At 35.3% G+C, this 26,295-nt stretch overlaps 1 protein-coding gene across 2 annotated transcripts in view; it reads left to right on the top strand.

The window, feature by feature from the left end:
• The window catches only part of LOC123532428 (zinc finger protein 160-like), a 64,109-nt gene that overhangs the window by 24,873 nt on the left and 12,941 nt on the right, over nt 1-26,295 (top strand). For both annotated transcript variants that reach the window (XM_053518406.1, XM_053518405.1), the window contains exons 2-10: nt 4,055-5,078; nt 5,936-6,085; nt 7,013-7,086; nt 8,549-8,605; nt 8,952-9,033; nt 13,832-13,954; nt 16,832-16,915; nt 23,956-24,127; nt 24,584-25,641. In XM_053518406.1, the coding sequence (XP_053374381.1) occupies nt 4,169-5,078; nt 5,936-6,085; nt 7,013-7,086; nt 8,549-8,605; nt 8,952-9,033; nt 13,832-13,954; nt 16,832-16,915; nt 23,956-24,127; nt 24,584-25,641 (2,710 nt within the window). In that variant the 5' untranslated portion in view covers nt 4,055-4,168. The remainder of the gene's footprint in view (nt 1-4,054; nt 5,079-5,935; nt 6,086-7,012; nt 7,087-8,548; nt 8,606-8,951; nt 9,034-13,831; nt 13,955-16,831; nt 16,916-23,955; nt 24,128-24,583; nt 25,642-26,295) is intronic.

Raw genomic sequence — 26,295 nt, 5'->3', positions numbered from 1 at the left:
TAAAGTCTTTCTTCACTTCTTGAATATCTTTCCTAACTGGCCAGCTGAATGTGCCCTCCTTTTTGCATGGAGCCATGAAGCTGACTGTGGCAGTTGAAACACTGGTAACATGTGTCACTATTCCGGGATACCAAGCATCTTGGTATGCAACTATGACATAATCGTTAATTCTGAAGTCCCCTTCTGGAAGACTTACACAAACATCCTCATACGGTTGTTCCGGGTTTACTTCAACAACAGTTTTTCGATGTTTCTTTTTCAGTTCAGCCTCCATCATTTCCAGTGTTTCGGTCTGCACATTTTGTTCACTTCTTCGGTGCTGCTTTCGCAGTTCTTTACCGTGTTTCCTAGCACTTGCCATTAGTGATTCTTTATCCTTTTCTGGCATGCTATCAATCCATTTTATCATATCAGTTCTATTTCTTTTCAGGAGTTGAATAGATGAATGATGATGCATGTAAGCGTTAGGGCGTCTCTTTTGGCTTGAGTCAAGGTCACCAAAATGGTGTTCGCATCCTAGATTTGTTACATGAGCATAGCCTGTTCTGGACAGATCTTTTTCTGATGGCTTGGTACTGAATTGACCTCCCTCAAGAAAGTCGCATAACTGTTTTTGAACAGTTTTCAACAGCCCGGTTGAAGACACAGCAAGCAACTTCAGAAGCAGACCTGAGGGTTTTTCTATGTTGATAACCTGAGTGAACATCCTTATGTTTGGTATATGTGTTTCTAGGTCACCTAGCCAATCGGTATCTTGTAGCAAGAGAGCTGGTTCGGTTTCACACTTTTTCAGGTAGAGTTCTAGACTTTGGATATGTGTGTTAAGCTCAAGGTAGCTCACTGATCCTGAAGTGACAAGCCACCAGTATGGCCCAGTAACTTTCATGTAGAGTATAGCGAGACATAGTAGCAGTGTCAACACTGTTTCAGACTTAAGATCTGCTTGAACAGATTTTATTTTGAGGTTAGGATTTTTAACTGTGTTTATGACATGTAGAAAGTCATTGAGATACACATAAATCTGAGCAGCTGTTTCGAAAAGTCCATTGAATCTGTTGTCTTTGTAATTCCCAATGACAGATTTAATACCGTGTTTTGCACAGTGAGCTTCCCAACGATCACGTAAGCCTGTATGTTCGCCAACAGGTCCGAAAGTGTCAGCTGTAGTTCGTACTACACGTTCACCCACCAACTCCTTTTTAGACCAAAATTCGAAAACTGGTAGACTGTCCCTGCCTATAGGCCCATCACTTTCTAAAATTTCCTTTTCAACTGACTTGATTTCATCTACCACATAACGATGAAAGCCTAATAAGACGTGAGCCATACAGTGAAAATGTTTGACGGAGCTAACTTCAGTTTCACTTCTGCATTTTAACAACATATTTTCCCTCCATTCAGTTAATAATTTATCGGCAAGTTTTTCATTGGCTGCTCTGTCACTCATAGTAAAAGCAAGTTTTTCTGAAGAGTTAACTATAAATTCTTCACTGATGTTTATATCTTCCAGATTTGATTGTGAGGAGTAACAGAGATATTTGACTTTATCAAAAATTTTAACCAAAAATTCTAAGTTAAAAAGGGGCATAACTCTGTCAGAATTCAAATCAGAGTTATGGGGATTGTTTCTCCTGGTGTAGACTTTGATAGTAAATAACTAGTTTAAGTTTCAAGTCAATAGCTTTGATAGTAACAGAGATATTTTGACTTTATCAAAAACTTTAACCAACGGCGACGCTGACGCCGGGATGAGTACAATAGCTCTACTTTTTGTGCCCCCCCATGAGTGGTGGGGGCATATAGATTTGGTCTTGTCCGTGCGTCCGTCTGCCATCCGTCCGTTTGTCCGAAGTTCGTGACGCGCCTAGCTCGAAAAGTATTTGATATAAATTGATGAAACCTTGCATGAGTCTTCATCATGATATGAACTTGCGCACCTGCTATTTTTCATCTGGCTCCACCCCCTATTTTCAGAGTTATGGCCCCTGAAATAGTCAAAAATGCACATTTTGACCTTGTGACACACCTAGCTCAAAAAGTATTTGATGTAGGTTCATGAAACCTTGCATGAGTCTTAATCATGATATGAACTTGCGCACCTCCTATTTTTCATCTGGCTCTGCCCTCTATTTTCAGAGTTATGGCCCCTGAAATAGTCAAAAATGCACATTTTCACCTTGTGACATGCCTAGCTCAAAAAGTATTTGATATAGATCCATGAAACCTTGCATGAGTCTTAATCATTGTGTGAACTTGTGCACCTCCTATTTTTCATTTGGGTCTGCCCCCAATTTTCAGAGTTATGGCCCCTGAAGTAGTCAAAAATGCACATTTTCACCTTGTGACATGCCTAGCTCAAAAAGTATTTGATATAGATTCATGAAACCTTGCATGAGTCTTAATCATGATATGAACTTGTGCACCTCCTATTTTTTATTGGGTCCGCCCCCTATTTTTAGAGTTATGGCCCCTGAAATAGTCAAAAATGTACATTTTCACCTTGTGACACACCTAGCTCAAAAAGTATTTAATATAAATGGTTGAAAACTTGCATAAGTCTTTATCATGATATAAACTTGCACATCTCTAATTTTTTGGCTGGCTCCACCCCTTACTTTTAAAGTTATGGCCCCTGAAATAGTAAAAAAATGCACTTTTTCACCTAATTATATACCTAGCTCAAAAAGTATTTGATGTAAATTCAGGAAACCTTGCTGGAGTCTTTATCGTGATGTGACCTTGCACACTTGGCATTCTTCTTGAGAATCTTAGCTCTTATTTCAGAGTTATGACCCTTGAAATAGCCAAAATAGTGGATTTTTTGTTTATGATGCTCATAGCTCAAAAAGTATAGCGCCTAGAATAATGAATCCTTTTCATAAAATGTTTGTTGAGGCTAAACCCCATTAAGACTGCAAACATTTGAATTATTGCCACTTATTTGTGACAAATGTACCAGTGGGGGGCACACCCTGTGTCCTACAGACACATTCTAGTTCTTCGAAAAGTCGAGCAAAAAATGTATGACCAAATTATAAAAGGATTCCGAATTACAATGATATATTTCAAATTATTATTTACGCAATATGCAACATTTGACAGCAAGAATATCTGTTATTTTTAAACAGCCCTCGTACATGCACCAGAAAACGTTCCCAACAGATTTCATTGGCGATTTTCTAACAGAAATGTGCAGAATAAGTTCGAACATGATGCAATAGTGACAGTCAAAAGTTATATCATGCTGTCCCTAAATCAACCTATTATTTTGACTAGAGTGAAATATATGAAAGCATCATGTAGTGATGTACTACTGTTTTTATTGCTATACTGTATTGCAATATCTCGTCACATCACTGTTTGGACAAGTAAAAATTTAGTTGAAGTTGCCATATGGGCAAGTGCTCTACTGAGTTAAAGTAGAGCCCTGTAATAACATTCATATGTTTTTTTATGCTTTTTTTTTTATAACTTTACAGGAATGTTGGTCAACATATGTAGTTGTGCACCTGGGGTTTCACGTCCAGATTCATTCAGTCGTGTATGAGTTATGGGCCCTGACTTTGTAAAAATTGGTCATTTTAGTGTTGTGTCACGCCTAGCTCCAAAAGTATTTGAGTTAGAGTCACAAAACTTTACAGGAATGTTGGTCAGCATGTATAGTTGTGCACCTGGGGTTTCGCGTCAGGATTCATTCAGTCATGTAGGACTTATGGCCCCTGACTTAGAAAAATATTGGTCATTTTAATGTTGTGTCGCACGTAGCTCCAAATGTATTTGACCTTGAGTCACCAAAGTTTACAGGAATGTTGGTCAGCATGTGCAGTTGTGCACCTGGGGTTTCGCGTCCGGATTCACTCAGTATTGTAGGATTTATGGCCCCTGACCTAGGAAAAAATTTGTGTCCTTTGTTATATAAAGAAAAAATTGATATTATACCAAAATTTCGATAAAGTCAATGCAGCCACATTATAAACAAAGTCTTTATGAGCCTTTAAGTTATGTCAGATACGATTTCAATCTTCTCATATAAGTTTTCTGATCTGGATTTCAGGTTTAACAGGCTATGCATGGACCCTGTTGCCATTTTGAATCATTGTGATTAAGGATTTTCAAGATAAGATTAAGAGAATCAGATAGAAAGGTGGACAGGTTTTGAAGTTGAAATATGGAAGTTAAAGTTGAGGTGCCCATACCAGAAGAGCGCCGTGATGTTGAAAATGTTGAGAAGGTAAACAAAGATGAGAAACTTGAGGCAGGAAAAGCTGAAGATGAAGATGACAATGATAAGAAATCTACTGCTGAAGTAGAGACACCAAGTATGGGAGATAAAAATGTTGCCATAGCAACAGGTAGTCAAGGTACAAGCGGACGAAAAGCGAAGAAAAAAGCTGATGCAATGGTTGCACATATATCTCGGGGAGCAAGTGGTTATGAAAAATTGTTACCTTGTGAAAGATGTCAGAAAATTTATAGGTCAAGTAATATGGCGAGGCACAGAAAATCTTGTTTTCCGTCACAAAAAAAGAAGAAACATGCAGATTTGAAGAAAGAGTCAAATCAAGTCACACACAATTCCGTGAAAGAAGTTGGAAACAAAACACTTGAAGATTTGGATATGTTAAACAGTAGTGGTACTGATAATGATGTAGAGTCTGAAAATGATGTAGAGTCTGAAAGTGATGTCAGCAAACAAGAAAATGAAAGTGAGGATACCTCATTCAATAATGATTGTGAATTAATTGAACAAAACAATACCCATAACCCTATAAATTTATCAGTCGGAGACAAATTACATGAAAATGAAACTGGTAAAGAAGGCAACACTGATAATGCAAGAAAACAAAATCATGAGCTTAACAAGACACAGAGGGAAGAAGTCTGCTCAGGGCAAACCATAGGTGGTAACAGTTCAGAATGTGTGAAAGAAGGTGCTGACAATAGTTTAGAAGAGAAAACAGTGTCACATGCTAAAGAAAAACCAAAGAAAGTGAGACCAAAGAATAAAGTGTGTGAGTTCTGTCAGAAGAGATTCTCACGAGAGAAACAGCTGCAGAACCATATTCGTACACATACAGGTGAGGAAAAAAACATAAAGGTGGGGAAATAACAGGTGAGGAAATCGCGAGGAAATAAACATACTTGAGAAAATAACCATATAAGTAAGGAACTCATACAGGTGAGGAGTAGTACAGGTGAGAAAATAATCTGTTAGGTGAGGAACTAGTACAGGTGAGAAAATGATCTTTCAGATGAGGAACTAGTACAAGTGAGAAAATAATCTTTCAGATGAGGAACTAGTACAGGTGAGAAAATAAATTTTCAGGTGAGGAACTGGTATAGGTGAGAAAATAATCTTTCAAATGAGGAACTAGTATAGGTGAGAAAATAATCTTTCAGATGAGGAAATGGTACAGGTTAGAAAATAATCTTTCAGATGAGGAACTGGCACAGGTTAGAAAATAATCTTTCAGATGAGGAACTGGCACAGGTGAGAAAATAAATTTTCAGGTGAGGTACTAGTACAGGTGAGAAAATAATCTCTCAGATGAGGAACTAGTACAGGTGAGAAAATAATCATGAAATTTTTATTTACGAGTTGTCACATCAAAGAAGACCATGTCTATTAATAGGGGCATGTCTCCATTTATATATATATATATATATATGTTACAATAATGTATAATTGGTTTTAAAGTCAGTTATGTAATACTAGAAACAGCAATACTTCTCCATTTTGGTGTATAAAGTTCATATAATTTGCATGACTTCTTTTATGATAGCAAGTTTATTTGTCTTCACATTAAAAGTAAAACATTTTATCAATGTTGCATAATGTGAAAGGCTGATCACAGTTTTGTGTACACAGGACAGCATTTCCAAATGAAAATTTATAAATGCAGTAGTTCTGTTATTACCATGATGTTTATTTCAGAAGAAAAACCTAGTAGTTTAAAAGCTAAGACAGTGTCACATACTAAAGCAAAACCAAAGAAAGTGAGACCAAAGAATAAAGTGTGTGAGTTCTGTCAGAAGAAATTCTCACGAGAGAAACAGCTGCAGGACCATATTCGTACACATACAGGTGAGGAAATAAACATATACATGAGGAAATAAACATACAGGTGAGGAAATAAACATATACGTGAGGAAGTAAAAATACAGGTGAGGAAGTAACAGTTGAGAAAAAAAACATACAGGTGAGGAAATAAACATATACATGAAGAAATAAACATACAGGTGAGGAAGTAACAGGGGAGGAAATAAACATACAGGTGAGGAAATAAATATATATGGAGGAAATAAACATACAGGTGAGAAAATAATCTTTCAGGTGAGGCACTGGTACAGGTGAGAAAATAATCTTTCAGGTAAGGAACAAGTACAGGTGAGAAAATAATCTTTCAAATGAGGAACTAGTACAGGTGAGAAAATAATCTTTCAGATGAGGAACTAGTACAGGTGAGAAAATAATGTTTCAGATGAGGAACTAGTACAGGTGAGAAAATAATCTTTCAGGTGAGGTGCTGGTACAGGTGAGGAAATAATTTTTCAGGTGAGGAACTAGTACAGGTGAGAAAATAATCTTTCAGATGAGGAGCTAGTACAGATGAGAGAATAACCTTTCAGGTGAGGAACTGGTACAGGTGAGAATATAATTATACAGGAACTTTTAATTTACGAGTTGTCACATAAAAAAAGACCATGTCTGTTAATAGGGGCATGTCTGCATTTATATATATATTACAATAATATGTGATCAGTTTTAAACTCAGTTATGTAATACTGGAAACAGCAATACTTGTCTAATTTGATGTATAAATTTCATATAATTTGTGTGACTTCATTCATAATGGCAAGTTTATTTGTCTTCACATTAAAAGTAAAACATTTTATCAACAAAGAATGTAATATGAAAAGGCTGATCACAGTTTTGTGTACACAGGACAGCATTCTCAAATAAAAATTTATAAATGCAGAAGTTCTGTAATTACCATGATGTTTATTTCAGGAGAAAAGCCTTTCCAGTGTGTATTGTGTGGCGCTGTGTTTGGGTCAGAAAAAACACTCGATCAACATACGAAGGTGAATACATTTGAGCCGCGCCATGAGAAAACCAACATATTGCATTTGCGACCAGCATGGATCCAGACCAGCCTGCACATCCGCGCAGTCTGGTCAGGATCCATGCTGTTCGCTTTCAAAGCCTGGTGCAATAAGATTAACTGTTAGCGAACAGCATGGATCCTGACCAGACTGCGGATGTGCAGGCTGGTCTGGATCCATGCTGGTCGCAAATGCACTATGTTGGTTTTCTCATGGCGCAGCTCATTTTATTTATAATTAACCTCTCTATCATAGTGGCAGAGTGTCGACTCTGTGTATCGTTTAAGAGATTGTGTGTTCACTCTAGTGCCAACTTTTGAGCAGGGATTTCCCGGATGCGTGTTTTTTGCATCCCTGACTCGTATTTTAGGCCAAGGACTTGCATTTGTGAACTGGCATGCGTCTGCGGGACCCGCTTTTTTGCCAATCACATTTTCAGTAATTTGGTCCTTTTCAGTATTTAAGCGTCTTTTTGGTAGTTACTGTCACCGGCCCTTGCACATTTCAAGCGTCCAGCTACAGGATCATAGCTACAGCTACTTTATTTTTTGGTAATAAATTCTCCTCAGACGTAAATAATAATGCGGGGAACCATCCAAATAATATTAGCCTAGGCCAGTCTAATGCAGTTGAAACTAATACCAAGGGAAACTCGAAAGAAAGAGTTTTCACACGAGTGGACAGATACTTTGTAATTTTTTATGGTTTCGCTACTGAAATAAGGTTATGTATTGCAGCTACTGTGTATCAAAACTGTATTATTGAACAAACGTCCTGCTGCAGACAGACCACAATCATAGTATTATAAGTTTGATAACACTCTCACTCTATGACAAAATCAAGTAAATGGCTGCAGCAATAAGATTTACTCCTGGAATTTTTAGATGACATAAACCATATAAAAGGTAATTATCAGGGTTACCAGTAGGATGAATAAAAATGAATACAAGTCAACTTATAAATGTAATATTGTATCTTTTAAGTTGTTCAGATATTTGCTTTACAATTCATGAAAATGTCATTAAATATAATTGGGGACCCCCAAAAGTCATCCAGGACCCCCATCCGGAAAAGCCAAGGGAAATCCCTGTTTGAGTATGTGAGATGGCTATGCAGCTAGATTATGGAAGGTTGGTGGTCCTATCCAGGTGCCTGCTGGAAGGTCGGTGGTCCTACCCAGGTGCCTGCTGGAAGGTCGGTGGTCCTATCCAGGTGCCTGCTGGAAGGTCAGTCGTCCTACCCAGGTTCCTGCTGGAAGGCCGGTTGTCCTATCCAGGTGCTTGCCTGTGATGAAATGGTGTCAAACCATCTTCCTTTACCATCAAAAGCTGGAAAAGTAACCATATGACCTAAATTATGTTGATGTGACACTACACCCAAGGAAAAAAAATAGCATAGAATAATAGTTTTAAATTGCTTAGATATTTTAATCTTTTTTCAGGTACACACTGGTGTGAAACCATACCAATGTAATGTGTGTGGACATGCTAGTGCACAGGTACTGTAATGATACATTCTTAATATTAAGTTCAGATACTATGATTAATATTCGTATTGGACTAATTTTTTGTGATGTTGTAGTTGCATAAAATTAAAAAAACTGAATCCCAATGAAAGAATAAAATTAGTTTTAGTTGAGTTTTAAATTTTGTTAGAATATCCTGGTAGTGTATGATACAAAATGAAGTTCTGATTCCACCTGTTTGTCTGAAATACTATAAGTAATTTAAGTTGGAGCAGGTAGAGTCAACTCTGGATTTGTAGTATGAAGTCGTAGCACTTAACCTCAGATTCATTATGATAAAATTGCTAAGTTTGGTGTTTCTGTTTTTCTGTTTGAACAGTTGGGGAACCTTCAACGTCATATGAGATGCCATACAAACGAGAGGCCCTATCTGTGTACCGAATGTGGATCTGCATTTAAAGGTATACTGTGAAATCATTAATACTCGTGGGGGACTCATTTTCGTGGATTTTGTGGTTGAGTCAATCTATGAAATTTAATCCCAACGAACAAGTAAAAATCCCATTCATTTTATGTTCAAAAGTTGAAATCCACAAATTCATATCCCCACGAAATTGCCGTTTTGACCAAAACCACGAAATTTTGTGTCCACGAAATTAAATGATTTTACAGTATATAAGAAAATATAAAAGAAAGTCAGCGTTACTAATAGTATAATCTAAAGATTATGAAGTTTGAATATTTATTTCATTTCTAGTTTCATAGCAACATTTTTAGCTCACCTGTCACATAGTGACAAGGTGAGCTTTTGTGATCACCCTTCGTCCTTCGTCAGTCCATCCGTCCTTCTCATGCGTCCGTGCGTCAACAATTTCTTGTCTGCACGATAGTGGTTTCATTTATGATTTTATTTTAACCAAACTTGCACACAACTTGTATCACCATAAGATCTCGGTTCCTTTCTTGAACTGGCCAGATCCCATTGCAGGTTCCAGAGTTATGGCTCCTGAAAGGGCCAAAATTAGCTATTTTGACCTTGTCTGCACAATAGCAGCTTTATTTATAATTTGATTTTTACCAAACTGGCACACAACTTGTATCACCATAAGATCTCGATTCCTTTCTTGAAGTGGTCAGATTCAATTACGGGTTCTAGAGTTATGGCCCCTGAAAGGGCCAGAATTAGCTTTTTTGACCTTGTCTGCACAATAGCAGCTTCATTTATGATTTTATTTTAACCAAACTTGCACACAACTTGTATCACCATATGATCTTGGTTCCTTTCTTGAACTGGCCAGATTCCGTTATGGGTTCCAGAGTGATGGCCCCTGAAAGGGCCAGAATTAGCTATTTTGACCTTGTCTGCACAATAGCAGCTTCATTTATGATTTTATTTTAACCAAACTTACACAAAACTTGTGTCACCATAAGATCTTGGTTCCTTTCTTGAACCAGCCAGATCCCTTAACCCTTTCCCACACCGATACGTTTATCACCGTATCTATCGATTACCAAACAGAAACGTATTGACCCGTGTCTATCGGTTCCCCGATAGAAACGTATTATACCGATTAACGGCCATTTGAACAGAATCGTTTTATCCCGTGTCTCATAATCAATCGCTTTATTTTCGTTCTTTTCCTAAAGAAACAAATTCCGGATGTTTACTAACTCAAAATATGGGATTTCGTCATCATTATTTACGTACAAGATCATGTGGTTACTATTTAAATTTATCGAGTACTTTGCAAAGAAAGACACCGGGGTTTTTTCCTACATGTGCACGACACTACGTCATGGAAAATTACTGAGAAAACTGCTTGCAACTGGCCGGTTTGCGGGCTTTCCTCGTTCTAAAAATAACAACCATTTAACATCAAAGTATTTTTAAATGTGTTAGGTCATGAAGGTCACGCGTGATACATGCAGATTTCCCCTAAACAACAATTTGTGTATACGATGGCTTGGAATTTATGGCCTTACATAACGGGAAGTGTTAATCAAGGACAGCAGCTTTCAAATATTTTATGACACCCCAAGAGTTAATTGCAGCGGAAGTCACCTGTGATGTACCGACGTTTGATCATCAAAATATTACGTAATATTATCCTAAAAATATTTTAATTTTTTGCACAAGAATACTGTAGTCAGTTACGAGTCTCGATCTCAGCGATCTTTTTGCACTTTCATAAATTTTACGATCCGTTATTTTTGTTGTGTTATTCAGTTTGATGGTTGTTTTTTTATATAAATGCTTACCGATTCCGATTCGGAAGATAAGTCTATTAACTATAAATCAAACTTTCAAACATCAAAATGAAATTGTATATGAATTTCAATGTGAAAGTAATCCAAAACAGAATTTTATGCCTAAAAATATATATTCCCGTACTTTATTACTTTATATCTTCGAAACTCGAAGAGAAACTACAATAAATTTTGTATCATCGGAAAGAGAATTTAAATTGCTATAAACTTTATATGGACAAAAATAATGTCAAACTTACAGAAAATATTAAAATAATGACATTTTTAACATAAGTGTGTGTAATCACAAAATAATGCCAACACCTCGGTTCAGATAAGACAGTCACCTTTATCAGCCATATACCGATTATTGATTATTGATTATCACTTATCAGTGTTATGTAAAAGAGGTTACTTTGGCTTCTGTTCTGTGTGGTAAAGGGTTAATGGATTCAAGAGTTATGGCCCCTGAAAGGGCCAAAATTAGCTATTTTGACCTTGTCTGCACAAAAGCAGCTTCATTTATGATTTGATTTTAACCAAACTTGTACACAACTTGTATCACCACAAGATCTTGGTTCCTTTCTTGAACTGGCCAGATTCTTTTTTATAGGTTCCAGAGTTATGTCCCCTTAAAGGTCTAAAATTGGCTATTTTGGCTTTTGCAGCCTTATAGAGACTTCATTTATTGTTTTATTTGATACAAACTTCCAAAATATCTTCAACAACAATAAATCTTGGATTCCATGACAAATCAGATCCATTCGTAGGTTCCAGAGTTATTTTATATCTGATTACCTCCCCTGATAGTAATAAAAATGGATTTATATCAGTAAGTACTTATAGGACTTATTTGAAATTTCATTATTGTCATTAGTTGGACTGAGCCAATGAGGGTAGATAACTATGGACTGATTTAATGTCAAATTACCTCCCTTTATTTCAAATTAAAATGGGTATATCTCCGTAACTAATGAAGATACTGATCTGAAATTTCATTTATGTCAACAGATTTATTTAGCAGATCCTTCTTTTGTTAACTTACAATCATTTTTTTTAATTACTTCCCTTTTACGTTACTATAAATAGGCTTGTTTTTAGTAACTTTTTTAGCTGGCTGTAGAAATACCAAGGTGAGCTTTTGTGTGCGGCAGCAATCATCGGTGTCCTCCAATGTAGGTGTATTTTGCTCTTACCTTGAGGAATTTTTTTCTTGGGTTATCTTTTGTTGTTCTATGTTCCTTGACTTGATATTCTGAGGTCTATGTTCGGAACTGGGTGTCACGGTGCGATATAACAGGTCAGTTGTTAATAATAAAAAACCCCTGTAGACCATAGAGCGACCTTTAAATTGAAAGCTCTTCATGCAAAATGTATAATGTTACACTTATTGTTCTTAATTTCAAAATTTTTTTTGCATCAAAAACACATGAGGCAATATGAATCCATGGGGAAAACCTATGATGCAAGAATGCATCGTAATTTTGTTTTATTTTCTAGTATATATGAAGAAATTTGGTCAGAATGTTCATATATGTTGTATGAGTATATTCTATACAGTGGTGACTGGGATTTAGTGCTGGAAACTTTGGTCTAGGTCCCTAAAATTAGATATTGTTGACCTTAGTTATTCGTTTACAAGTATATTTAATGACCATTAGGTTTAGAATGTCACCAGTGTTATTATTCTAGGTCAGTTCTGAAACTGGGTTCTGATATAAATTTTGTATTAGGTAATTATAAAACTGTTGAACCTCTAAGGGTGCCATGATTTTTCATATCGTATGAATAAGTTGGTCTGAATGTTCATTTTGATGATTTAGGGTCTTGTGGGTCACGTGGGTCAATAACTTTGTGTACAGTGGTTCAACAAAGAAAAACTTTGACCTCTTTATAGGCCAACATTAAAATTTGAATATGTTCATAAAATGTGTTTATTAAAGTTCCTCTTGATACATCAGGCATTAAAGGCAACCGATTAAAAGTAGTCAGCAATACATGAACAAAACCTTTGTTACATCTAGAGGCATAATATTTCAAGGATTGTTGAAAGTTGGTCTGACTTTACATCTGAGATATATAGGTCACATATTTGAAACTGTTTCACTGCTTCAATAAAACTAGGTCAGTAGTCTAAAATTAGAAAAATCTTTTGACCTCTCTAGAGGCCATATTTTTCAATAGATCTTCATGAAATTGGTCTGAATGTTCACCTTTATGGTATCTAGTCGTTTTCGAAAGTGGGTCACATGCGGTCAAAAACTAGGCAGTAGGTATAAAAATAGAAAAACCTTGTGACCTCTCTAGAGGCCATATTTTTCATGAGATCTTCATGAAAATTAGTGAGAATGTTCACCTTGATGATATCTAGATCAAGTTCAAAACAGGGTCACGTACCTTTGAAAACTAGGTCAATAGGTCAAATAATAGAAAAACCTTGTGACCTCTCTAGAGGCCATATTTTTCAATGGATCTTCATGAAAATTGGTCAGAATCTTTATCTTGATGATACCTAGGTCAAATTCAAAACTGGGTCACACGAGCTCAAAAACTAGGTCACTATGTCAAATAATAGAAAAAACGACGTCATACTCAAAACTGGGTCATGTGGGAACAGGTGAGCGATTCAGGACCATCATGGTCCTCTTGTTTATTATTGGCTGTAGGGAAAAACCGAGACCACTTTTCTGTGGTACAATATGGATGGTACCTCCAATTTTTAGGTGTATTTTGACATATCCGTACCTTGTAAGAATTTTTTTTCTTTTTGGTTTAATTTCTTCCCTTTGTTGTTCCTGTCCTTTGGACTTAGATATATTTTCTGGGGACCTTCTTGTCCTCAAGTGCAATGATAATAGGTGAGCGATATAGGGCCATCATGGCCCTCTTGTATAATAATAATTTATTAAACCCCATGAAAAAAAGACAGAACCTTTAAAATTAGTAAACTTTTTGCCCAACAAAAGTATAATTGTTACATTATCTGTTTAATTCAAAATTTTATTTTTGCAGAGAAAAACCACCTTGATGGACATATGAGAATTCACACTGGAGAGAAACCCTATGAATGCAAGGAATGCCATCGTAGATTTGCTGTTTCTAGTTCCCTCTATTATCATATGAAGACACATTTAGGTAAGATGTCATCATAGATATGTTGTACTGAGTATATTCTAACTACTACAGTGGTGGCTGGGATTATAATGCTGGAAGTTGTCTTCAGATCCCACTTCTAAATTCCATTTTGTTTAGTTCTGCCCATTGTTTTCTCGTTTAGGGCAAGCTCATTATTTTAAAATGTGGACCATACGCCACTTTTCATAGAATTACGCACAAGTGTATTATTTCAGGTTCTATGTGTACCATTGTATGAACACCTGTGGATGTCTGTTAATTATTTTTGTACTTGGTACATGTGTAAATGTTGAGTTCTGTTTAACCTGGGGCTAGAGGGCGTGGGCAGTAGCATGCAGTTTCACTACCGTCCATGAATAAGTTCAATCAAACCGAGCCTGCAACATTTTCATTTTTGTCGTTTAGGGCTACTTGTGGAGTTTCCACTTTTACTATTTTATAATCTTTGCTGTACATTTGTTTTCAAGCAAAAAAACTTACTTCATCCTTATTTCATATGCAAACAACAAGTTCAACCATCTTCATATATAGTTGACAATACAAATGTAGTTTATTAAAGTCTCCCCTTCCTTGATACACAAGGCATATAAAAGCAACCATAAAATCATAAGCAATACATACATCATGGAAACCTTTGTTTACAGAATCATGAGAGACTATAAAAAATATTTCAAGATTAATTAAAATTGAAATACACACTTTTATATGCTGCAATTGATATGTCACATACCTAAAAATCTGAACTGTTTTACATACTTTCTCTCAGATAAAATTATTATATTATAAAATATTATAAGAAAAAAAAATTTGTCATCTATTTAAAATTTCATGGCAGGTTATGGCAGATACTGCAACTATCGAGACATTACTAGATACAAGGATCACAGACAGTTTTTCAGGACTATTTTAATCATAGCCAGTTGTTATAGCATGTTTACAAGTTACCAATTTAGTTATTTTGGTAGTTTTTGGAAATGTATGTTATTTTGATAGTTAATTTGAAATTAATTTTATTTTGATATCATAGGTATTTGAAATAAATGTTATTAGTTTTGTCTTTAGCTCACCTGAGCATGCTCAAGTGAGTTATTTTGATCGCTCAATGTCTGGCGTCCATTTGTCTGTCTGTCGTCTGTCAACATTTAGCTATTGTATGTGATAGAGGCTGTATTTTTCATCTGATCTTCATGAAATATTGTCAGAATGATAACCTTGATGAAATCTAGGCCAAGTTCGAAAATGGGTCATCTGGGATCAAAAACTAGGTCACTAGGTCAAATCAAAGAAAAACTTGTGTATGGGATAGAGGCTGTATTTTTTAATTGATCTTCATGACTTTTGGTCAGAATGATTGCCTTGATGAAATCTAGGTCAAATTTGAACATGGGTCATCTGGATTCAAAAACTAGGTCACTAGGTCAAATCAAAGAAAAATCTTGTATTTGCAATAGGGGCTGCATTTTACACTGGATCTTCATGAAATTTGATCAGAGTGTATGTCTGGATGAAGTCTAGGACGAGTTTGAATATGGGTCATTTAGGTTCAAAAACTAGGTCACCCGGTCAAATTAAAGAAAATTTTTCAGTTGATCTTCATGAAATTTGGTTAGAATGATAGCCTTAATGAAATCAAGGTCAAGTTTGAATATGGGTCATCTGGGGTCAAAAACTAGGTCGCTAGGACAAATCAAAGAAAAACGTTTTGTATGTGATAAAGACTGTATTTTTCAATTGAGGTTCATGAAATTTGGTCAAAATGATTGCCTTGATCAAATCTAGGTCAAATTTGAATGTAGGTCATATTTGCGCAAAAACTAGGTCACTAGGTCAAATTGAAGAAAATATTGAGACCACATTTTTGGTCCAATCTTAATAAAAATTGGTCAGAATATTTGTTTCCATGAAATCACTAGGTTAAACATGTTTACCATATTTTGGTGCGTATAGGTCGCGGTAATGTATAGTCCGCATCTAATTTTTGCTCTGGAAATGGTCAGAAAATTTAAGTTCTAGCGTATTAGTCGCAGTTATGTTTCGGATTTCTTCCCCAGCAATATTTACCGGTAAAAATAGTTATGGCGGCAGCCATATTGATGCCGCGGACTGAATTATTATCAGAACCTGATTGGTGGAAATCGCACAGTGTTATTTTCGATCCCAGCCGTTTCGTACCAACAGTAGTATCGGTATCAGACTACATCTCAAATCAAAGAAAAGCGGCTTTTTGACTCTAATTGGCAGCAGTCGGTTTGTGTTTACATTCTGTAATTATGCAAGTTAAAAGTGTGAATTGTTTGCACAGCAATTATAACACCTTTCCACGTCATGTAATTAACCGTGTTCTTTTGATTCTGAGTAAAAAGATTAACAAAATATCTCTTTTTGGATTTTTTTCCTTTTATTTTAAAATCTGTCCGGATTTTATCCAACCCGGAGTACATGTACCTGTCAATGGCGTCCAGTAAACGAAAGTAGAAACAAATGTAATTCAAACTGCAAAAACATCTTTGAATTAAAGTCATTCGTAATTTTAATAGCCTGTATGGGTTATTTACAATATATTTTATTTAAAGTAACCGCTATTGGTTGAAAAGTTGCCGATATTGATATTTTTTATCCATTTTGTTCGTTCGTAACAGATGCATGTAATTTTGCTAGAGCTACGGTCAGAAAATTGGCCTGAAAAAAATTCTGCTGGCAATGTTCTGTCGTATAGGTCGCAGGAACTTTTTCAGGCAGCAAAATGGGTAGAAAAAGTGTGACCTATACGCACCAAAATACAGTACACTGTTATGGTGTGTTTTTCAGGTGAGCGACCTAGGGCCATCTTGGCCCTCTTGTTTTGAAAGAAATTTGAAAACTTTCCTATATTAACAGATATTAAGCCTTTGTCATGTGAGTATTGTGACAAGACGTTTACCAGACGTACCTCACTGAAGGAACACATGGGAATACATCTAGGTGTGTATTTTCTTTACTTTAATGAAAACTTCTGATGTCTGCTGTTTACAGAATACATTCAAGGAAGAACTTAATAGTTTCTAATGATAACATGGTTTTATTTATTGAATTAAAACAACACTAGCTTGACCATTTTTGGAGATTTTGGAATGCTCAGTCACTTGTCATAAACATTGACAGACAGAAATTCAGACACTGCCTTTGGAATACAAGTTTCAAAGTTGCTTTTTATGCTTATTTAGTGAGGATTCTAATGAAATTTGGCAGCAATACAAACATGAATATCTAGCTTTCGCAAGTGACATGTTTCTTCTTAATTATTGTAACGCTTAAGTTTATGTATTTGTAAATATATATATCTAAACAAGCGTGTGAAGTCACTTTTAGCTGACCTGAGCATGCTCAGGTGAGTTATTGTGATCGCTGGATGTCCGGCATCTGTGTCTGTCAACATTTAGCTTGTGTATGGGGTAGAAGCTGTATTTTTCAACTGATCTTCATGAAATTTTGTCAAAATGATTACCTTGATGAAATCTAGGCCTGTTTCGAAAATGGGTTATCTGGGGTAAAAAACTAGGCCACTAGGTCAAATCAAAGTAAAACCTTGTGTATGCAATAGGGGCTGCATTTTACACTAGATCTTCATGAAATTTGATCAGAATGTTTGTCTGGATGAAATTTAGGTCGAGTTTGAATATGGGTCATCTAGGGTCAAAAACTAGGTCACCCAGTCAAATTAAGGAAAAACCTTGTGTGCGCAATAGAGGCTGCATTTTACACTGGATATTCATAAAATTTAGTCAGAATGATTGCCTTGATGAAATCTAGGTAAAGTTAGAATCTGCGGTCAAAATCTAGGTCACTAGTTAAAATCAAAGAAAAACCTTGTGTATGCGATAAAGATTGTATTTTTTAATTGATCTTCATGAAATTTGGTCACAATGATAGCCTTGATGAAATGAAGGTCAAGTTTGAATATGGGTCATCTTGCGTCAAAAACTAGGTCGCTAGGACAAATCAAAGAAAAACGTTTTGTATACGATAGAGACTGTATTTTTCAATTGAGGTTCATGAAATTTGGTCAGAATGATTGCCTTGATCAAATCTAGGTAAAGTTTGAATGAATCAAAAACTAGGTTACTAGGTCAAATCAAAGATAAACCTTGTGTAAGCAACAGGGACTGCATTTTACACCCGATATTCATGAAGTATGATCAGAATGTTTGTCTTGATGCAATCTAGGTCAAGTTCTAATATGGGTCATCTGGGGTCAAAAACTAGGGCACCTGGTCAAATCAAAGAAAAACCTTTTGTATGCAATAGGGGCTGCATTTTACACTTGATATTCATAAAATTTAGTCAGAATGGCTGCCTTGATAAAATTTTTGTCAAGTTTGAATATGGGTCATCTTTGGTCAAAAACTAGGTTGCAAGGTCAAATCAAAGAAAAACCTTATGCATGCAGTAGGGACTGCATTTTACACTGGATCGTCATGAAATTTGATCACAATGTTTGTCTTGATGACTTCTAGGGCAGGTTTGAATCTGGGTCATGTTGGGTCAAAAACTAGGTCATCCAGTCAAATAAAAGGAAAAGCTTGATAACACTTTAGAGGCCACGTTTATGATCATATGTTCATAAAATTTAGTCAGAATGTTTATACTGATGTTTAAAGTCTTGGATGATTTCGAATGTGGGTCATGTGGGGCCAAAAACTAAGTCACTAGGTCATATCATAGGAAAGGCTTGTTTACACTCAAGATTTTTGGTCCAATCTTAGTGAAAATTGAAGCAGGTTTATGGTAGGAATTGAAGGAGGTACTCTATCCTGGGCCTTAATTAATAAAACTGGCAATGTTGATATCTACTATTATTTAAATATAGTTAAAAGTAAAACAAATATGGTGAAACATAAAGTCATCCAAAGAAATAATGGGTCATCTCATGACAAAACCTGTATGACAGAAAATTAACATTGAGATAACAATATATATACTGGTACTGATGATAAACCCGGACAGATGATAAAGTCAAACACCTTGGAAATATTCGATTGCAATCGGTTATTTATAAAATTGAACACACCATGTAATAGTTTCCATTTACAACACCAACGGGTGTAAACAAAAACAAAATTGGTAAATATTCTGTATAAATACCGGTAAATGACTTACATAAATTTGTATAAAAAATATTTATCCAAAATTACTGGGGAAGAGGGTGTTTTTTTGCGCATGCTTACTGTCGAAACATGAAGGCCTGACATTTGTTAACTTTTCATTACTTGATCAGGAATGACTGTTGCAGCTTTTTCGGGAAAGTTTCAATATAATAATACCAAGAAAATTTTGTAAATGACAAAGGGTTCGAATTTATCATCAGTCAGTGTTCATAAAGTCCCCTTTTTACATATCCCTTTCAGGCCCTCACTTCGTGTGAGTTTGCTTACTAAATATAAATTTGAATTATGTGTAAGTTTTCAGCAAAGATTAAGCTTTATTTTGATACCGACCATTGATTTCAATTTGCAGAAATAAAAAAGATACAGGTAAAAAACCTCATTTTCTGTTCGGGTTTATCATCAGTACCAGTATAGAAAGAACATTATGTTGTCTTTCCAATCTGAACATCATCACTATTTTAAGACTAACAATGCTTTTAAGTAAGTCATGGAAGGCATTTAGAGATTTAACTTCTATTCTAACACGATCTGCAGCAATTGCTATATAAACATATAGCGAAATCGCCTATACATGAATCTACGATAAAATATGGTTGGCTGTTACATTTCACCCCCTATGATTGTGGCATAAGAGATTCTACTTCAGTTCCATTACATACAAACTATTTCAGGGTCAAACGGTTGAAAACAGCATTTCAAAAACATAAATATAATAAAAAGTCATACTGACTTATGTGTAGGACCGTAAAACACGTTTCGATCTCTACGAGCGAATTCAATTAGCTTAATTAAGATTCAGCGGTGACGTCATAAATGTATGACATAAAGTATGACGTCATAATGATGTGACGTCATATAAAGTTTTAGCTCATAACTTGTAACACAGAGTCAACTCGCCTAATTTGATGATTCTCTTCATAATTAGTTTGCGAGCTGTTATATTACTAAATTATAAACACTTCTCAAAATTCTGATAAAAAGAAACAAATATCTATACGTTCCATTGGCTATGCAACTCTTTCTAACCGTAGGGGGTAAATTGTAACGGCATATGACCCGAATGACGTATTACGCTGAAAATGTAGCACTGTAAAATGCGAATTATTTGCGTTGTTAGAATCGAAATAATAAATATGTTCCAATAATTTTATCAATTAATAAAACATGGGCAGTCGTTTGGATGCGAATGATTAAATCTCTCGTGCTACGCACTCGTGATTTAATTATTACGCATCCAAACTCCTGCCCATATTTTATTAACTGATAAAATATAGGAACAGATTTATTATTTCTTAAACAACAATAATATTTTGAAGGTAGTTTGATGGTGTCTTGCATGACATGTAAATTTAATGTCATTTCTGCCACAAATTTAGCATTTCACTATTTGATATCATACTTGGATATTTAGAGAGAAGAGTAAATAATGACTTTAATGAAAAATAACTTCAGCAATGTATTTTTGGTTTTATCACAGGCCTTTCACCAATAAACCTCTGTATTCTAATAATTGCGCATTGGAGTTTTAGAATTTTAGTTGCCATGACAACACAACATTTATTTGTAAAATATGGTAGACTGTGAGTGATGTTGAATAAATTATTATAATAGACTTGTTTCTAGTTTCTGCATGAATGAAAAAAAAAAACAATGATGTTTTAGAAATTTGAATTATTGTTTCCCCCAAAACCAGGAAGCTGCAAGGGGTGTATACTGGTTTCAGGTTGTTTGTCTGTCCATCTGTCTGTCAATCCCTAGACACAATGTTACGTGCACCAACTCTCCTTATCCTCTTGACACAATTTAATGAAACTTTACATGAGTGATCAGTAACAACAGTAGTTGTGCATGATGCATTTCAGGTTCTGTAGAAAAAAAAAATAGAGTTATGGGACTTTGTTTTTTTTACTATACGACTTTATTTTTTGTTACTATACTATATACATAGGGTCTGCATATGCAATCTTATGCGCGCATAATCTCCTGAACCTATGCACACAATTTAATGAAACTTAACACAAGTGATCAGTAGTAAGTAACTCTAATTGTGCATGGTGCATGTTAGGTTCTTTCAGCAAAATATTCTGCAAAGTTATGGGACTTTGTTTTTTAACTCGACTATTCGAAGAATAGTCTAGCTATTCTACTCACCCTGGCGTCGGCGTCGGCGTCACACCTTGGTTAAGTTTTTGCATGCAAGTACATACAGCTATCATTTAAAGGCATATAGCTTTGAAACTTATTTATTCTTTTTCTAGGTCAATTACCAACCTCACTGGGTCAAGTTCCATAACTCTAACATGTATTTTGAGCAAATTATGCCCCCTTTTGGACTTAGAAAATTCTGGTTAAAGTTTTACATGCAAGTTACTATCTCCAAAACTAATGCAGATATTGAATTGAAACTTCACATGTGTCTTCGGGGTTATAAAACTAGTTGATAGCACCAAGTCCCATAACTCTGACCTTCATTTTGGCAAAATTATGCCCCCTTTTGTACTTAGAAAATTTTGGTTAAAGTTTTGCGTGCAAGTACATACAGCTATTACTAAAAGGCATATAGATTTGAAACTTATTTTTTCTTTTTCTAGATCAATTATCTACCTCACTGGGTCAAGTCCCATAACTCTGACATGTATTTTGGCCAAATTATGCCCCCTTTTGGACTTAGAAAATTCTGGTTAAAGTTTTGCATGCAAGTACATACAGCTATTACTAAAAGGCATATTGATTTGAAACTTATTTTTCTTTTTCTAGATCAATTACCTACCTCACTGGGTCAAGTCCCATAACTCTGACATGTATTTTGAGCAAATTATGCCCCCTTTTGGACTTAGAAAATCCTGGTTAAAGTTTTGCGTGCAAGTACATACAGCTATTACTAAAAGGCATATTGATTTGAATTATTTATTCTTTTTCTAGATCAATTACTACCTCACTGGTCAAGTCCATACTCTGACATGTATTTTGAGCAATATGCCCCCTTTTGGACTTGAAATCCTGGGTAAGTTTTCATCAAGTTATATCTCCAAACTAATGCAGATATTAATGAAACTTCACATGTGTCTTCGGGTTATAATAGTTGATAGATCAAGTCCCATAACTCTGACATGTATTTGGGCAAATAATGCCCTTTTTGGACTAGAAATCTGGTTAAGTTTTGGTGCAAGTACATACAGTATTTAAGGCATATTGATTTGAAACTTTTTCTTTTTCTAGATCAATTACTACCTCCTGGGTCAGTCCATAACTCTGACATGTATTTTGAGCAATAATGCCCCCTTTTGGACTTAGAAAATCCTGGTTAAAGTTTTACATGCAAGTTACTATCTCCAAAACTAATGCAGATATTAAATTGAAACTTCACATGTGTCTTCGGGGTTATAAAACTAGTTGATAGAATCAAGTCCCATAACTCTGACATGTATTTTGGGCAAATAATGCCCCTTTTTGGACTTAGAAAATCCTGGTTAAAGTTTTGCGTGAAAGTACATACAGCTATTACCAAAAGGCATATAGCTTTGAAACTTATTTATTCTTTTTCTAGGTCAGTTACCAACCTCACTGGGTCAAGTTCCATAACTCTTAACATGTATTTTGAGCAAATTATGCCCCCTTTTGGACTTAGAAAATTCTGGTTAAAGTTTTACATGCAAGTTACTATCTCCAAAACTAATGCAGATATGGAATTGAAACTTAACATGTTTCTTTGGGGTTATTAAACTAGTTGATAGCATCAAGTCCCATAACTCTGATATGCATTTTGGTCAAATTATGTCCCGTTTCGAACTTAAAACTCTTTTGATATTTAACAATTTGGGTAATAATTTCCTGCTTCTGTGACAATATTTCAAATAGTCGAGCTTGGCTGTCTTACGGACAGCTCTTGTTGTTAATATACTATATACATATAGTCTGCATATGCAATCTTGTGCGTGCCTAATCTCCCGAATCATTGCAGACAATTTAAAGAATTTTCACACAAGTGATCAGTACCAGCCTTATTTGTGCATGGTGCAAGTTAAGTTCTTTCAGAAAAAATATTCTAAAGAGTTATGGGACTTTGTTTTTTGTTACTATACTATATACTGTCCACGTAAGTATGCAATCTTTTGTGGGTCAAATTGCAATGTACTGTGTCAGTGCGTGCAGGGATACATTCATCACATTCAGTGATAACTCTAGTTTATTTTGAAATAATTATATCATGTCACTAATATGGGCTTTCTGATGGAATGGCCCATATGATTAAATCAGCATGAAATTTGTGATCACTTTAATCACGGGCAGTTATCTCAAAAATCATCAAGCAGGCTTTTGTATTTTACTTTATCATTTGATAGAAAGCAGGTAAATGTAAAAATGTGAGAAGTTTCATTAAATTCTGCATGGTAAATTGTTTTCTGTTCTGAAAATGTTTATGATAATATGAACACTACTAGATACTTGTAAATGTATACATTCCTCCTGCAAAGCTGGTCTGAGAAAGGTCTGTAGCATTTTAATGAAATTTTAATGTTCTTAATTCTAAAACCATAGATGCTGAGTAAAATAATAAAATTCTGTAGCTAGCAATACTTTAAGATTAATGAATTTTCAATCCCTAAGATGTCTGAATTATTTGATATAGCATATTATGTTACATGCCTATGGATAAACAAATGAGCCACACCATGAGAAAACCAACAGTGCATTTGTGACCAGCATGGATCCCAGCCTAGCTGTTAGTGAACAGCATGGATCCTTACCAGGCTGTGTGGATGCACAGGCTGGTCTGGATCCATGCTGGTTGCAAATGCATTATGTTGGTTTTCTCATGGCGCGGGTTAAATGATATTGATTATTGACTGTGTCTAGGTATACAAATACAGTGTGAAACGTGTGGCGCTACATTCTCCCACAAGCGATCTCTTGCCTCTCACATGCTGATACACAGCGATCACAAACATAAGTGCACTCAATGTGGAAAAACATTTACCAGGAAAACAAACCTGACGAGACACCTGGATATGCACAAGAGGAATAATCAGTTAGTACTTTTTTCAATTCATTTTGTGATTATGTTCATCATGTGTACTAAAGCTTATCCAGTGTTTCTGATAAATTTACAGCAGGCAAATTCCTTACAAGAATGTTACTTGTATAACAAACAGATCTGTATAAGGACCTGATGGATCGTACCTTGATTGCTGATTTTCTTCCACTCTCCTCCATGTACAGCTTAAACTGTAAAAGCATACGTTTTCTTCGAGTCAAAATTCTGCAAATTTGAAATTTTGAGTATGTTTGCGAGGTTTAATATTCGCGAAATTGTAAAAATGGTATCCTACTTGAATTTGAATAATACTAATGGTGAATATTTAAGTGAGGATTGATTTTCGTGATATGTAGGGCCTCGCGAATATAGCAAAAGTTTCTGCTTTTACAGTATTGATTGATTATCTTTCAGTAGGATTACAAAATGTATCTTTAATTAATTTTCCAGATATTCCGGTAAAAAGGCCGTACTCTCAGACGAAGTCATTTCAAAATCGAAGGATATATCTGCATGTATAAACACTCAACTGAATCATGAAACACACCAACATAGAACTATAGAACATTTTCCAAACAGTAACTTGTACAGGCATTCTGTAGAATCTACTTTATTTCCTGTAAATTATAACATACATGCAACACATCTAAATTACCAAAATGCCCCGAGGTTTTTTGAACAGAATACATACACACCGGAGCCATATTTCAATTCATTTGTGACTGAAAGGTTGCAAAATCAAGACGACTTCTATATTCATAAAAGGCCTACATTACCAGTTGAGTTACACTCGGAAATGGGGAAAGTAGATTTAATGCATCAAAGAAATGTTAGTGAATTGCGTGACAATACTTGTAAGGAGAATGTTGTCACCAGTCACAATAATCATGATAAGTTTAACAAAAATTTATCTCATTTTGAAGTAAATGCTAATCTTGATGTTGAAAACCTTTCTGATATATTACGTGAACAGAGGGTTGTATCTGACTCAGATGTTTGCCATACACAGTTCAAAGACAAATCAAATGAAGTTGGAAGTTTTGAGGATATGAATGAGAGTGAAGAAGTTCTGAATGCAGGAGACATAGAAGGAAGTGAAGCATCGGAGAAAGTAATGATTGAGGTAATTGTGAAACAAGAACACATGGATGGTGAGGATGAGAACAATTTAGAAGAAGCGAATGAGATGAGTGACATTGATGGAGCAATGACAATAAAGAAGGAAGAACATAATGAGTACCACAATGAAGAATTGGAAGACTGTAGAGAGAAAGAACGAATGAAAGATCAAATACCAATTGAAAATGAGTCATTAAAAAATGAGGTGGTAAAAGCCAAAGAAGAAATGGATGGGAATTATTCAGATGACACAGTTATAATGGAAACAGGAGATATCGTTAAAAAAATAAAGCAGAGTAAACAGAATGAGAGGAAATTTGCCTGTTTATATTGCCCCAAGAAGTTTCCAAAATCTCTGAAACTGAAAGATCATCTTCGAACACATACAGGTGAGTGTTATGTTAGAATTTATTATATACTAATCTTGTTTTTTACACTGTTAAGTTACAGTGGAACTGGAAACCTTCATATTTTTCCATATTGATGTCTGAATTTTATATTGGGTGCACAACATCATCATTTTAATGTTTGTCAATGCGTTAGTTTTTATTGAAGTAGGTATTGTCAATTTTATTCAGGCTGTTGAACAAATTCATAATATCTATATAATATAAATATGTACAGATACATGTGTAATAAATTTAAAACGATTATTAGCTTTGTATCGAGAAATATGCATTTGTTCTTTAGCAGAGTAATATTGCACTAGAACTCATGCATATTTCTCTATACAAAGCCAATAATCTATAAAATACTGTTCCTTTATTATGTTTCCTTTCAAAGAAGAGCTTGTATGTTGTTTTACTCTGTTTTGGCCTTACGTCTGTTGGTTGGTATAAAAGTTTAGTTTCTGATTAGTATCTAGAGTATGTTTTTGATTAGTAAATAGAGAATGTTTGACCTACAGTTGTCAAACTTAACAGGATATTTGCCTGTGTAAATTAGATGACCCATATTTTTATGCCCCCGGCATCTGCTGATGTGGGAGGCATATAGTGATTCTCCTGTCCGTTCGTTCGTCCGTCCGTTCGTTCGTTCGTCCG

This window comes from Mercenaria mercenaria, chromosome 11 (assembly GCF_021730395.1).
Source record: "Mercenaria mercenaria strain notata chromosome 11, MADL_Memer_1, whole genome shotgun sequence".
Taxonomy (NCBI): Eukaryota; Metazoa; Mollusca; class Bivalvia; order Venerida; family Veneridae; genus Mercenaria; species Mercenaria mercenaria.
This window is presented reverse-complemented; position numbering and strand designations above follow the sequence as displayed.